The 16,899-nt window shown below is 37.6% G+C and overlaps 1 protein-coding gene across 1 annotated transcript in view; it reads left to right on the plus strand.

Moving 5' to 3' along the window:
* The window catches only part of C5H8orf34 (chromosome 5 C8orf34 homolog), a 603,345-nt gene that overhangs the window by 138,999 nt on the left and 447,447 nt on the right, over nucleotides 1-16,899 (plus strand). The window contains exon 4 of the mRNA XM_053715893.1: nucleotides 10,620-10,748. Within this exon, the coding sequence (XP_053571868.1) occupies nucleotides 10,620-10,748 (129 nt within the window). The remainder of the gene's footprint in view (nucleotides 1-10,619; nucleotides 10,749-16,899) is intronic.

The following is a 16,899-nucleotide window of genomic DNA, read 5'->3' on the forward strand; positions in this document are numbered from 1 at the left end:
CATTAACACCTAACATTACACTAAAATTAAATAAATTACATTAAATACAAATAACTAAATTACAAAAAAATAAACACTAAATTACACAAAATAAAAAATAAATTATCAAATATTTAAACTAATTACACCTAATCTAATAGCCCTATCAAAATTAAAAAGCCCCCCAAAATAAAAAAAAAATCCTATCCTAAACTAAACTGCCAATAGCCCTTAAAAGGGCCTTTTGCGGGGCATTGCTCCAAAGAAATCAGCTATTTTACTTGTAAAAAAATACAAACAACCCCCTAACAGTAAAACCCACCACCCACACAACCAAACCCCCCAAATAAAATCCTATCTAAAAAACCTAAGCTCCCCATTGCCCTGAAAAGGGCATTTGGATGGGCATTGCCCTTAAAAAAAAAGGCATTTAGCTATTTTTGTGTGCCCAAACCCTTATATAAAAATAAAACCCACCCATTAAACCCTTAATAAAACCTAACACTAACCCCCGAAGATCCATTTACAGTTTTTGAAGACCGGACATCCATCCTCATCAAGCCGGGAGAAGTCTTCATCCAAGTGGGCAGAAGTCCTCAACGAAGCCAGGAGAAGTCTTCATCCAAGCGGCAAGAAGTCGTCCTCTAGGTGGGCAGAAGTCTTCATCCAGACGGTATCTTCTATCTTCATCCTTCTGACGCGGAGCGGCTCCATCTTCAAGACATCCGGCACAGAGCATCCTCTTTCGATTCCTCTTGAAGAATGAAGGTTCCTTTAAGTGACATCATTTAAGATGGCGTCCCTTGAATTCCGATTGGCTGATAGATTTCTATCAGCCAATCGGAAATTAAAGGGTAAAAAATCCTATTGGCTGATGCAATCGTCCAATAGGATTGAGCTTCAATCCTATTGGATGATCCAATCAGCCAATAGGATTGAGCTTTCATTCTATTGGCTGATTGGAACAGCCAATAGAATGCAAGCTTAATCCTATTGGCTGATTGCATCAGCCAATAGGATTTTTTACCCTTTAATTCCGATTGGCTGATTTTTATCTTTAATTCCGATTGGCTGAATTCTATCAGCCAATTGGAATTCAAGGGACGCCATCTTGGATGATGTCATTTAAAGGAACCTTTATTCTTCAAGAGGAATCAAAAGAAGAGGGTGCTCTGCGCCGGATGTCTTGAAGATGGAGCCGCTCCGCGTCGGAAGGATGAAGATAGAAGATGCCATCTGGATGAAGACTTCTGCCCGCCTGGAGGATGACTTCTTGCTGTAAGTGGATCTTCGGGGGTTAGTGTTAGGTTTTATTAAGGGTTTATTGGATGGGTTTTATTTTTAGATTAGGGTTTGGGCACAGAAAAAGAGCTAAATGCCCTAGATAGGATTTTATTTGGGGGGTTTGGTTGTGTGGGTGGTGGGATTTACTGTTAGGGGGTTGTTTGTATTTTTTTTTACAGGTATAAGAGCTGATTTTTTGGGGGCAATGCCCCGCAAAAGGCCCTTTTAAGGGCTATTGGCAGTTTAGTTTAGGCTAGGGTTTTTTTATTTTTTTTTGGGGGGGGGGGGGCTTTTTTTATTTGATAGGGCTATTAGATTAGGTGTAATTAGTTTAAATATTTGATCATTTCTTTTTTATTTTGTGTAATTTAATGTTTATTTTTCTTGTAATTTAGTTAATTGTATTTAATTAATGCAATTTATTTAATTTTATTGTAATGTTAGGTGTTAGTGTGAGGCAGGCTAGGTTTTATTTTACAGGTAAATTTGTATTTATTTTAACTAGATAGTTAGTAAATAGTTAATAACTATTTACTAACTAGTCTACCTAGTTAAAATAAATACAAACTTAGCTGTGTAACAAAAATAAAACCTAAGATAGCTACAATGTAACTATAAGTATTTAGTTTTAAATAGGAATTATTTAGTTAATGATAGTAATTTTTATTTAGATTTATTTTAATTATATTAAAGTTAAGGGTGTTAGGGTTAGACTTAGGGTTAGGAGTTAATAACTTTAGTATAGTTGCGGAGGGGACGTTAAGGGCGGCAGATTAAGGGTTAATAATATTTAACTAGCGTTTTCGATGCGGGAGTGCGGTGGTTTAGGGGTTAATATGTTTATTATAGTGGTGGCTATGTCTGGAGTGGCAGATTAGGGGTTAATATTTTTAGAGTGTTTGCGATGCGGGAGGGTCTTGGTTTAGGGGTTAATAGGTAGTTTATGGGTGTTAGTTTACTTTGTGACACTTTAGTTATGAGTTTTATGCTACAGCTTTGTAGCGCAAAACCCATAACTAATGACTTTAGATGGCGGTACGAATCTTGTCGGTATAAGCTGTACCGCTCACTTTTTGGCCTCCCAGGCAAAACTCGTAATACTGGCGCTATGGAAGTCCCATTGAAAAAGGACTTTTTGAAAGGTGCATTAGTTACGTTGCGTTACGGCCAAAAAGGTATGCGGTACAGCTATACCTGCAAGACTCGTAATAGCAGCGGTAGTGAAAAAGCAGCGTTATGTGCCATAATGCAAAACTCGTAATATAGCCGATTGCTAGTTATGCAAAACTGGGGAATGGGTTATAAAGGAATTATCTTTCTTTTTAAACAAAAATTCTGGTGTTGACTGTCCCTTTAAGAAAGGGTACAACGACTCCTCTCAAACCTATCTCAAATATCCCATTTGTGAAACATGGAGGGACATTCACTTCATTGAAATGCTGGATAGCTATCATCAAATCATTGCATATATTATGAGTGCTATAAATATTCAGTTAGTAGAAGCACGTTCACATGCACATGCGCTACCCGTCCCTACCTTTCACCCGCTCTTCTGTAAACACTTTGGCGCAGCACTACTGTGTCACGTGACAACCGCTTGCGTTACATTCTCCTCCTACGCCATTATAAGAGATGAATCATGGGAATAAACATGGTGTACTCGCTCCCGAGGGCATAATGTGGAGCAAGTATTTAAAATGTAATTAAATGTTTGAGTTATAAAACTTTACTTTATAAAACAAGAACCAAATCCTGCAAGATGGGATGAAAAATAGAGGCGCCTAGTGTGATACCATAGGGAACATTAGAGAAGGCAAGTATATATCTCAAAATATACTCACAAACCAAGATGCACAACCAGTGCAATATTCAGCAGACTGGGACTTTGGAGCCGCTCAGCTGACTCATGAATGCGAAGTGAAACAGGAACACGTTCTCACAAGAAATTAAAGGCAAAAGGATAGATGTCCAAATTTGGTTCAATCTTCCAACGACACTGGACTTAACCTCAGATGTCCAAGATTCATTCAACAGGAGCAAGGAGTATAAACAAGTGTTGCTTTTATTAAAAACAATAATAAAAATGTATAGAGAACACAGCTGCGCGTTTCTCAGCATGACCGCTGTTTCATCAGGCTATGATATTCTCACTAAACCTTGCTCCAAATATACAACCAACTAACCAATTGCAACTGTATAAAATAACACACCCAAGCGAAGTCACACTTCATTGGTTTACCACTCGGCGTCCATATGCCAATGATCCCGCAATTTTAGTGAGAGGTGTGATGATAACAACCTGTCCATATTCAAGCAATTACCCACCTACCGGTAAACGGCATCCTATTGGACCCGGAGGCCGACATTGGAACTAATCACACAGTTGTGTGTGATGTGACAGTATAATCAATTGCAAAATAATGCATTGTGCGCTGACAAGTTCAAATATATAGACACGTTTTAAGAATCATAGAGTATATCTTAGTAAGCTTATCTCTCCCACTGTTACCCCCCGAAACACATAATGAATCATTAAAAACTGTTACGGCTGCATGGTCATAACCAATACAGCTCACAACGATAAAAACACGCCCATATGAACACTAATGTTCTAACCAATCGCAACCCTAGAAAAAGTAAATAATACTACAGCTGATCGTGTCATAACATTCAAACGAAAGGGGCATGGTGCATAATTTTCGTCTAAACAGATGAGAAATGTATAGATAACAATCCGCTGATTATAAATTATATGTTAAAAATTGTAGAACTATCTCTAACCATCAACATATAAACCATAGCTCTAAAAAATGGAGCACACATATCTGAATAGAATTCTATAACACTCATATTCCCCCACCCACCTGCCGCAATAATAATAAAAAAGAAACTCAAATTTATGAACATTAAATACACCCATGAAGACCATATACTAAGCAATAATACAACTTAAAGAATAATAAAAATTATTATATCAATAAAGTAAATATAATATCATAATAATAATAGTAACAATAATTCTCCATATTGCAATTAGAAAGAATAACATTATTATAATCCCCCAAATCCCTAATTTCATGTGAATATACATAATAATAACAATCTATTATTAAAAAAACCTATACAATAATAAAAATAATAATAATAAACAGTTAATAAGAAATATATAAAGAGTTATAGTATATATATTAATCAAAGCATTAGTAATGTTAAATGTTAAGACAAAAGGGAGGATGATAACCGACAGTCAAGTCTATCTTTTTAAAAGACTGCCAAGTCAATATTGATATTAAGACCCAAAGGAGAAAGGGTCTTCAATTTGTGTATCCAATATGTCTCCCTCTGTCGAAGTCTCATAAACCTATTATATAAATAAGATGGAGGTATGTGTTCAACAGGAATGATGGTACAGCAATCAGGACTCCCGTTGTGTTTATTATGGCAATGTTTGATGACACTATGTGATTTTCTGTTTTTCAATATACTGCACGAATGTTCAGACCAGCGATGGCTGACTCTTCTGATGGTGCGACCTATGTATTAAACCCTACAAATGCAGTTTAGCAAATAAATCACATAGTGTCATGCACATGTCAAGACACCCCTAATGGGGTAACTTTTGCCAGTCACATAAGATTTAAAGTTATTCTGTTTATGACACATTTTGCAGTTCTTGATATTACATTTAAAGACTCCCCTTTTGGGCTTATTGCCAGATGTCACTCGAGGAATACTAGAAACCAGAATCTGATTTTGTTTATGGGCTTTATTATTTCCTATTAAATTTGTATTCTTGACTTCTTTAACAATTCTACTTGGTGCTAGAATGTTTTTGAAGGTTAGGTGATCTTTTAAACACTACAGTGGCCTTCTCTCCTATTAGTTCATTTACAATTGGGTCCCTTTTGAGTATCCTCCAATGTTTGTCAAGGATTTGGCGGATTAATAAATGATTGGAATTATATTGCATAATAAATCTTAGATTTGGTTTATTAGGGAATACATCTTCCTTCTTTTTAGTTTTAAAATATTTGTCTCTATTCTCTGCCCTTGCTCATAAATAACCTCTCTCAATAATATTTTTTCCTCAAATATTTGATTTGAATTGATTTAAAGAACTACAATTACGTCTTATTCTTTTGAACTGGCCGTATGGAACATTCTGTTTCCAAGGGAGATAATGGTTGCTTGAATATTCCAAGTAGCTATTACAATCGACTGCCAGCAATAGCACTATCAATTTCCCCCTGGTCATTGAAACTTAGATGTAGATCTAAAAAAACAATTTCCTGTTCAATAAATGGTCAATAAATTCACAAGCCAATTCTCTAGGGCCATTCCAAATAAAAATAAGGTCTTCAATGAACCTTCCATAGAATACCAGGTTCGCCCCAAATATAAATTGATATATATATATAATGTTGTTCAAAGTATCCCATAAAGAGATTTGCGAAACTAGGGGCGAACCTGGTACCCATGGCGGTTCCCTTGACTTGTAAATAAAAATGATCTTGAAATAAAAAGTAATTATGTTTTAAAATAAATAAAATTAATTGTAAAATTAACTGTTTTTGAAGGGGGGAATATACCAATCATCCTCCAAAAATTGGGATACAGCTTCTATCCTCAGATGATGGAGGATATTGGAATACAAGGATGTTACATCACAGGTGATCCACAATGGACTATCTGAAATTACTATGTTATCCATATATATAAGACTCCAATCCTACCACATATTTCTGCAGATAAGAGTCAATATAAGCAGAAACATTGTCTGTCAGACTGCCTATGCCCGCTATAATTGGCCTACCTGGAGGATTCAAAAAGTCCTTATGGATCTTGGGTAGGTGATAATAGAAGGCACAGGCAGGATCCCTAGCAATTAGGAATTCTCTCTCTTGTTTGAATACTATTCCTTCATGGAATGTAAAATGTATAAGTCCTGTTAAGATTTTAAGATATTGGGCAGTGGGATCTCCCCCCAGGAGTACATAATAGGATTGATCACTCAAGATCTTTTGACTTTATAAAACACATTTAATTTAGCAAAACAATGTTTAAACTTATTAATTTAAATCTATTTTTTTTAAGGCTGTATATCAGTTTAAATAAAATATTTCTATATATATCTCATGTTTTTTTGGTAAAAAAATATATCTTCATCTACTTAACTGCAAAGTGCTCCATTGCACTTACATATAAGTCTATATATGCATATATATGTTTTTATGTGTATATGTCTGTAAATACACATACATATATTTAGACATATCTATGTATGTATCTCTATTTTAAAGCCCTTTGCACCTAAGACCTCATATCTTTGAGCCCTTTTTTATGCAATAGTGTTATTCTGAGTGTAACTGTACTGTACAATGTATTTTGTATGTGTTTTGTGTAACAATAACCAGAGCTATAAAATCACACTAACCCAACACACGTTAAATTCAATTGCGCTCAAGTGACCGCATTTACTTTCAACTCGTAATACTCAAGCTATTTCCGATTCACGCAAAGAGCCGCAATATACTCCTTATCACTCGCGTGTAACAGTTATCGCGCCACTTGTAATCTAGCCCAAAATAAAAGAATATGAACACTCAGGGGGCCTCACAATAGAAGATGTACTACACTTTGGATTTAGGGGGTTATTAAAACGGCCAAAGAGCTATAAAATAAGTGATTGTGGTTAAAAGTTCATGGTTTAAAAAAAGTAAAAGTGTAGATCCTGAGGAATACTGAGTGGATGAAGTTGATATTACATTATTATGTTAGATATATAATGCACTAATAAGAACTAAAACATTTTAGAGGTTAGAGAGAGAATACTGGAGGCTGTAGGAGTAATGGTTATAATGAAATTACCCAAAATAAGAGTGGATTTTTTTTCAAGGTAAGAATGTGCAGGTTCCAATCATCATGGTAGTAAAGTATCTATTAACTTTGCCTATTGAGTACAATAGATGATGACAGCATTAAAAAAGAGAATATATGTACATGGTGGATTAGTTATAGGGATCAGAGGATTGCAAAGAAATCACAAAAGTGTGTGGTTGGGGAAACCAGTTAGAAGTCAAGAGGTAGGTAACTGTAAGGAGTTTTGATTATAAAATAAAATAACTGAGAGAAGTGAGACTCTTGCAACCATATTAGAGAAATCAAGGAAGGGGGCTATAGATAATAAGTGGGACATGATGGGCATGTGGCTTCCGCTGTTTGCATGTGTAAACTGAGGTTGAGAGCCTCCACCAATATATTGAGAGGACTTTTGCTTTCAATGTTAGTGCTGGCGAGGTAAAGTTTAGAAGCTGCATTAAAACAAAAATGTGTGTAATTGGAATGAACAATGTTTAGGTAAGATACTGTACATGACCCTGCTTGTGCTGCGGATGTACTATAACCTATGTGTGTACCCGAATCCACGACACATCTACATTTGATCCTCCCATGGGGTACAGACATAAGCCACTTGTAAAGAGAATCTGTTTCTACTCAAAGATTATATGGTTGGGGAAGCAAGGCCATGTAAATAGACTTAAGGAATGCATTATAGCCTTTGTCTTAGAAAGGGCAACTATGATTTACTTCAAAAGTCATGTAACTGGATACAATCTTAACACTTATAATGCAATATTTAACAGACATCCTTACTCAAAGCATGGAATTGTAAAGCCTATAAGTACATGACAATATAATGTATATGGGTAATTATACTGTCATAATATAGAAACATCTCAGACTTGGTTAAGTAAGAGTAAGATAGGCCATGAAATATACAGTGCAGCTCCAAAGAATAGGTAATTGAAAGTGAAGTTTTTCTGTAAGATATTATAAGGTTTAACTGGATTTAATTTTAAAAACTGTTTCATATAACATTTAATAACAAAGCATCTTTTGCTTGAATTTATGTTGAGATGTTGACGTTACCATGATCCAATACTGAGAGTTGGATTTTTAAAGGAACATTGTTAGTTGTCTACCAACCAATGAGCATTAGCAACTATGAGCTAGTGAGAATTAGTATCAAGTTCACATCTTATGAAGCTTATAATGTTATATTTCTATTTAAATTTAAGCATGACGCATTTACAAAAAAAAAAAAAATGTTTACATCAGAACATTTAATTTAATTTTTTATCAAAACAGAATTAGCAGGACTATTGGTAGGCCAGGCCAAATAGCACAACATGTGGTTGTAGATTAATCATCTTCTATAATCTGCTCACAAAGCTTTAGATTTGTTTTCTGCCACTTGTATATGCTGTGTAAGTCTCCTACTAATGAATTAATAATGGAAAGGAGATGTTTCCACTGTGATTATCATGTTGCTAGCAATACCGATCATTAAATATAGATGGCTGTTGATGTGCAAATAGAGGAACAAGTTAGTAAAGTGTATGATGACTACTTTATTGCTTACAGCAGGTGCTGTTGAAATAATAATGGTAATAATATTTTGTGTTTTGATATAGGTCACTCCTATTAAAATATGCCAGCTGAAATGGTCTTTAAGTGGTCCTCCTCTGATGCTCAAGGGACAAATATGAATTATTTCCTCTTTTTTTTTTAGCTTATAGCATTCATTCTTTAGATATCATAATTCTTTACATTCATTATAGGTTGCTGGAAACCTGAATTGTCTCTAACAGGATTTATTAAAGAAAATCCGTTGAAATGTATCCCTGTTTTACTGTCTGCCCCAAAAAACTAAACTAAAACTCTTGCTTGAGTTAATTACATAGCTGTCTGTGCTAGCAGTAACTGGATTAAAAAATCAGGTCCCCACACCTGAGGAATTACTTCACTTCACTACAATATTCCTCCACTATGGATTTCTTAGTACAACTAATGCTATATCTTCTTTTATTATAAAGAAATTATAGGACAAAATGTATATTTTAATAAATAAATACCACTTTAAAATTGTTCTTTCCCTTAAAAAAACTTAAATTACATTATGGTGCATTTATTGTGCATTAATATACTATACTATTGCCCCCATTTATGAAGCTATGACCTCTGCATCTTAACGTGGCTGCAATCTCAGCGGTTGCAAATATCATACATTGTTTGTGTGAGAGAAGGGGGCGAGACTGCAGTGTAATGTCAATCTGTCAATGGAGGCTCCAAAATCTTGTGGACTGGTTCCCTGTCTGGGATCATTGTCTGTGTTGAACTCGATAAATGTCCAATATATTCATTCTTTTATTGAGGTTATTATTTTGAATATTTGGTATTTTTGGTATGTATTTCATTAGAACCATCTTAAACCTTGCAGAGACTAATGAAAAGCTGCTTAAAGAGATTGGACAAGAAAAATTAAACTTGCACGATTCAGACAGAGCATGCAATTTTAAGACACTTTTGCATTCACTTCTATTTTCAAATGTGCTTCGTTCTCTTGGTATCCCTTGTTAAAAATGAATACACACATATCCGACACTAGTGGGAGCTACCTGCTGATTGGTGCATGCACACATTTGTCTCTTATGATTGGCTAACTAGATGTGCTCAGCTAGCTGCCAGTAGTGCAATGTTGTTCCTTCAGCAAAGGATAATAAGATAATGATGCAAATTTGATAATAGAAGTAAATTGTAAAGTTGTTTAGAATTGTATGTTCTATCCAAATCATGAATGAAACGTTTGGGGTTTACTGTTCATTTAAGATAGAGACCAATTAGTTTCTAGTGGAAACAGATTGAAGAGAACACTGTCTCTTTCCTTAATGAAACCGAAAAGGTCGTTAGCTCATAGCCACTCTTTAAAGGGAAAGTAAAGTCAAAATTAAACTTTAAATGGATTGAAAAGTCCATGCAACTTTCCAATTTACTTCTATTTTCAATTTTACTTTGTTCTCTGGCAGCAGTGTTTGCAACAATGTTTATGGCAATGTTACGCTTAGCTGCAAACACTGCTGCCATGGAATGCTAAAGACGCATTCACGCTCCTAAGCTCTTATCAACCTACCTGATGTTATACATAGATGTTAGCACTGCTGCCATAGACTGCTAAAGACGTATCATTCTACCTAGATTTACTCTTCAACAAAACAAAAAAGAGAACAAAGCAGCATTGATAACAGAAGTAAATTGGAAAGCTGTTTAAAATTGCATGCTCTCTCTGAATCATTAATGTTTAATTTTGACTATAACTGTCCCTTTAATGAATCTAGGCTAATGTCTAACCTAGCGTCAGCCTTCAGAAGAATTTACCTCTGTGAGGCCTCAGTGAAAATCTTGTTCTATATCAAGTTTCTGTGCACGCTCTTATGCATCTTGCCTGTATCAGGAAAAAAAATATTTCCATTATTGTACAGTATTTGTGGCTTTCATAAATACTTTTATTGTTTCAGTACCAAGGTCTATTGAACATCCTAAGTGGGACTGGCGGACAAAACCTGAAAGTCATGATTTTGATGAGTTAAACCATATTCTTCTAGAAAGTAAGAAGTTGGGGAAAGCATTAGAGAACTTATCACGCAGTAAGTACATTTCTTTTGTTTTTGTTTCAAACATTAAAGAGCATAGTTACACTTTCTTTTAATAGAAATCATTTCCTAAAGTGTTCTTCTTGATTCCTGATATAAATCTCAGGAAAACAGTGCTTTCTCAATGATTGGAAATAATGAAAAATCTATATATACTTTTAAAATTTTAAAAGTGTCAATAAAATCAGTAAATATGCCGGTATATCCATCAGGCCTGTATACAAATTAAAATAAACTTGTTTACTCTTTTTAACCGGAGGGATATGGATAACAATAGGATCATCTAGCCTGAAACACACTTTTCCCACTGCTGCTAAAAGCAAAACCTCATTATTGGGAGCAGATATCGGAAAAATTGTGATCAACCCTAAAATTGGTGTTTATTTCATGGAAACTGTTATACATACCATGGTGTTTGGCATGTTTAAGTGAGGACCTACATTTATTTTATTTTAAGTATATTGGGTAAAAGGATTATGAGAGTCTAAATTGCTTTTGGGCAATCCTTAAGAGGTAATGTTTACTTATTTATATATTATTTTATATATATTTATATATTCTCCAAAAAGTAAATATGTGGGTATTGGAAACTAAATAGTAATTTACAATAATTATCATTTAACCCCTTTGTGACCAGAACACTTTTCCATTTGTTGACCGTCTGGGACCAAGGCTATTTCTGCATTTCTGCAGTGTTTGTGTTTAGCTGTAATTTTCCTCTTACTCATTTACTGTACCCACACATATTATATACCGTTTTTTCTCGCCATTAAATGGACTTTCTAAAAATACCATTATTTTCATCATATCTTATAATTTACTATAAAAAAATATATAAAATATGCTAAAAAATGGAAAAAAACACACTTTTTCTAACTTTGACCCCCAAAAACTGTTACACATCTACAACCACCAAAAAAACTTCTATGCTAAATAGTTTCTAAATTTTGTCCTGAGTTTAGAAATACCCAATGTTTACATGTTCTTCGCTTTTTTTGTAAGTTATAGGGCTATAAATACAAGTAGCACTTTGGTATTTCCAAACCATTTTTTTTTTTTTCAAAATTAGCACTAGTTACATTGGAACACTGATATCTTTCAAGAATCCCTGAATATCCCTTGACATGTATATATATATTTTAAGACATCCCAAAGTATTGATCTAGGCCCCTTTTGGTATATTTCATGCCACCATTTCACCACCAAATGCGATCAAATAAAAAAAAAAAAGTTCACTTTTTCACAAACTTTAGGTTTCTCACTGAAATTATTTACAAACAGCTTGTGCAATTATGACACAAATGTTTCTTAAATGCTTCTCTGGGATCCCCTTTGTTCAGAAGTAGCAGACATATATGGTTTTGGTGTTGCTTTTTGGCAATTAGAAGGCCGCTAAATGCAGCTGCGCACCACACTTGTATTATGCCCAGCAGTGAAGGGGTTAATTAGGTAGCTTGTAGGGAGTTTGCAGGGTTAATTTTAGCTTTAGTGTAGAGATAAGCCTCCCACCTGACACATCCCACCCCCTGATCCCTCTCAAACAGCTCTCTTCCCTCCCCCACCCCACAATTGTCCCCGCCATGTTGAGTACTGGCAGAAAGTCTGCCAATACTGAAATAAAATGCTTTTTTTTATTATTATTATTATTATTTTTATTTATTTTTTTATAATTATGTAGCTCTGATGGACCCCCCTAAGCCCCCAACCTCCCTAATCTCCCCCAAACAGCTCTCTAACCATCCCCTACTGCCTATTTGCCGCCATCTTGGGTACTGGCAGCTGTCTGCCAGTACCCATTTTGCCCCCAAAACAAAAGTTTTTTTCATTTTTTTAAAATAAATATAATTTATCCGTAGTGTAGCAGCCCCCCTCAAAACCCCCCTCCCTCTCCCCCTCCCAGATCTTCCGATTTGTATTTCCCCCCCTCCCTCTCCCTCCTTCTTATACTTTTTCATTGGTGGCAGTGGCTGCTGCGCGCACACGCGCGCCCCACACAAGTCCCCCCCACACGCTCCTGGCACCCGGTATGCACATTGCACAGGAACCGGATGCCGGGTAGTGATAGGCAGCCCACCGCCAATGCACCCACCAACGAATATCTGATCGGCACCATTGCTACTGGTGTAGAGAGTGGCTCTCTCTGCATCGGTTTGTAAAAAATTTTTATTGCAGGATGCCTCAATTCTGAGGCATCACTGCAATACCATAAAAGCGGCTGGAAGTGGTCAGGATCGCTTCCACCGCTTGAAAGACCAGAGGACGTGCCAGGAATGTCCTTGGTCGTTAAGGGTGTTTTTTTGTAGGAAGTTCCTGGCACGTCCTAGGTCGTTAAGGGGTTAAATTCCTTTAGGTGATGTAAAGTATATTATCTGCTCCATGTGGGAGCATCAGTTTTTTTCATGATGTGGAACATATGTAAGTGAATGCAGATGAAAAAAATATGTTCATAACCTTCCTCTAGCATAAGTGAAAATGGTTATTTCTCGATTGGTTATATTGACATCATCACGTAACTTTATTATGATTAATTATCCTATCCAAATACATATTAATACTGGACATCATTGAGTTTTTTATTTGCCACTTTTCAAATGTTGTTGAATTTAGTGTATAAGACATGATCAGGTTTGGCAGAAAAAAATATTTTTAAATACCTAAAAAAGCCCCTAACAAACATATAACAGAACTTTAGTGGAAACATGGCAAATTACTGTAGAATTCCAGTATTACATTTCTTAGAATTTTTGTTTTAAATGGAGAGACCACAAATCCATTCAATTACTAGAAGGAATCCCACTCCTGGCCACCAGGAGGAGACAAAGAACACCCCAACAGAGCTGTTAAGTATCACTCCCCCTTCCCATAAACCCTCAGTCATTCTTTGCCTTGTACATCAGGAGGATGTGCGAAGATGGTGTCTGAAGATATTTAATACTTTAATGGGTACTTTTCCCTGCAAGCAAGGATTGGGGTTATGTTATGTCCATGTAATCCTCTTTAGTAAGAGTAATGGAGAATTTTATCAGTTGAAAGATGGTGAGGTACTCCTTGCTTCCCTTCCAACATTTATGCTACCCCTGTATAGAAAACCAGGGTTGGTTACTCCGTTTTTCTTTTCCTACAGGTCCCTGTCAGAGGTCAGCTGAGTCTGTCATACCTAAAGGGCTGTTCCTGCCCTGAAGCTGGTTTCACAGGTAAATGCTCTTACCTTCTAGGTTTGAAAGATTCAGCACTTTAGTACTCAGTGGACAAGGATTTGGACTTAATTATCCTTCTTATTAGGGGATATATCAAAGGGCAGCACTGTCAGGCACTGTAACTGCTTTGGAGCATAAGTGGTTAATTGATAATTCCCCTTTGGTTGAGGCTAGCTGATGAGAGGGATTCTAGACAGGGGCTCATTTTATAGTTTATTTGCCCTCATAGTATACTGTTTTGGGTGCATTATCATTAGATTTTAAGTGTCTGGAGATGGATTCTGGCTCATAAGGAAATGTTTTATGTCGGCAGCGCATTGGAATTTGCGCGCTTTCTGTTGTGGTGCATTACGTTTTCTGTGTTGTGATCACATGATCACCCTCCGCTCTTCCTTTCTACGGTCTTTACTGCACAGACGGTTTGGAGAGCGGAGCGTCTCTGTAGTTTTCTCCACATTCCATGGGGTTTTGACGATTACAGATTGTTTTCCTTGTTCATAATTGCTTAACTTTGCAGCGTTTGGTAGGGAGAGTCTGGAGAGAGTCACTAGTTGGGACTCCTTAGTCACTGGAGTGGTAAGTCTCCTCAGCTAGCTAGATGTCTGACATTATTTCTCAGGAATGGGAGAAGACTGGGGTTAATTTTTCTCTGTCTCCTGTTTTTAAAAAGATGTTTCATGTTGCTGACTCTTTGCGAGATCTATGGCGCACTATTCCTAAAGTAGAGGGCACTATTTCCACCTTAGCCAAGAGAACTATTAGAGGATAGTTCCTCTTTTAAGGACCCTATGGATAAAAAACTGGAAGGTTGCTTAAGAAAAGTCTTCCTTCACCAGGGTTAACAATGGCAACCTGTTGCTAGTATTGCGACAGTTGCTGGTGTGGCCTCTTATTGGTGCAACTCCTTGTCCGATTTGATTTCAGAGGAGACTACAAAAGAGGAGATCCAGGATAGAATCAATGCGTTAAAGCTGGCTAATACTTCTGTCTGTGATGCCTTCATGCAAGTAGTACGTCTGGGGGCAAAGATTTCTAGCTTTGCTGTTCTTTCTCGCAGAGCCTTGTGGCTAAAGTCTTTGTCTGCTGACGTGACATCCAAGTCTAAGCTTCTGTCTTTGCCTTTCAAGGGCAAGACTTTATTTGGACCTGGTCTGGCTGAAATAATTTTCATGTTTACTGGTGTAAAGGGGGCCTTTCTGCCACAGGACAAAAAGAGTCGACCCAAGGGTCACCAGAATTATAATTTTCATACGTTCAAGGGACAAAAATCCTCCTTTTCTTCCAAGCCTGAATAAACCAAGACCTCTTGGAGATCTAGCCAGCCTTGGAATAAGGGTAAACAATCCAAGAAGCCTTCCTCTGAGCCTAAGTCAGCATGAAGGGGCCGCCCCCGATCCAGTCCTGGATCAAGTGGGGGAAAGGCTTTCTTTTTTTAGCAGGCTTGGATTTGCGATATCCTAGATCCTTGGGCAGTGGAGGTCGTCTCCCAGGGCTACAGGATAGGATTCAAATATTGTCCTCCCAGGGGTAGATCTTTCCTGTCAAGATTATTTGTAAACCAGGTAAAGAGAGAGACCTTCTTAAACTGTGTAAAGGATCTTGCTTCGCTGGGAGTGATTGCACCAGTTCCTCTGGCAAAACAGGGTCAATGATTCTTTTCCAACCTATTCATGGTTCCCAAGAAAGAGGGAACTTTTTGTCCTATTCTAGACCTCAAGTATCTAAACAAATTTCTCAAGGATCCGTCCTTCAAAATGGAGACTATCCGTTCTATCCTCCCTTTAGTTCAGGAGGGTCAGTTCATGATTACTATCGATCTGAAGGACGCGTATCTTCATGTTCCTATTCACAAGGAACATTTCCGATACCTATAATTTACCGGTTTCCTCCATTTGCCTTCCTCGGGTGATAGCCCGTATCAAACAGGAGCAGGCTTCGGTAATTCTGATTGCTCCAGCTTGGCCTCGCAGAATTTGGTTTGCAAACCTGGTGAAGATGTCGTCCTTTCCCCTGTGATCACACCAATATAATTGTTACATTTTTTTTTCTCCCCCCTCTTTTGTGCTCTCTCCCCCTCTCTTTTGCGCTCTCTCCCCCTCTCTTTTGCGCTCTCGCTCGCTCCACCTCTCTTTTGCTCTCTCTACCCCCTCTCAGTGGCTTTCTCTATCCCCCTCTCTTTTGCTCTCTCTCCCCTCTCTTTTGCTCTTTCCCCTCTCTTTTTGCTCCCCCCCTCTCTTTTGCTTTCTTTCCCCCCTCTCTTTTACTTTCTCTCCCCCCTCTCTTTTGCTTTCTCTCCCCCCTCTCTTTTGCTCTCTTCCCCCCTCTCTTTTGCGCTCTCTCTCTCCCCCCTCTCTTTTGCACTCTCTCCCCCTCTCTTTTGCGCTCTCTCCCCCCTCTCTTTTGCACTCTCTCTCCCCCTCTCTTTGCGCTCTCTCTGTCTCCCCTCACTCTTTTGTGCTCTCTCCCCCCTTTTTTTTGTGCTCTCTCTCCCCTTCTCTTTTGCACTCTCTCTCCTTCTCTCTTTTGTGCTCTCTCTCGCCCCCCTCTCTTTTGCGCTCTCTCTCTCCCCTTCTCTTTTGCGCTCTCTCCCCCCTCTCTTTTGCACTCTCTCCCCCTCTCTTTTGTGCTCTCTCTCTCCCCCTCTCTTTTGCGCTCTCTCTCTTCCCCCTCTCTTTTGTGCTCTCTCTCCCCCCCCTCTCTTTTGCTCTGTCTCTCTCCCCATCCCTCTCTTTTGCTCTGTCTCTCTCCCCATCCCTCTCTTTTGCTCTTTTCCCCCCTCTCTTTTGCGCTCTCTCTCTCCCACCTCTCTTTTGCGCTCTCTCTCTCCCCCCTCTCTTTTGCACTCTCTCTCTCCCCCCCTCTCTTTTGCGCTCTCTCTCTCCCCCCTCTCTTTTGCGCTCTCTCTCTCCCGCTCTCTTTTGCTCTCTCTCTCTCTCCCCCTCTCTTTT

This window comes from Bombina bombina, chromosome 5, assembly GCF_027579735.1.
Source record: "Bombina bombina isolate aBomBom1 chromosome 5, aBomBom1.pri, whole genome shotgun sequence".
Classification (NCBI taxonomy): Eukaryota; Metazoa; Chordata; class Amphibia; order Anura; family Bombinatoridae; genus Bombina; species Bombina bombina.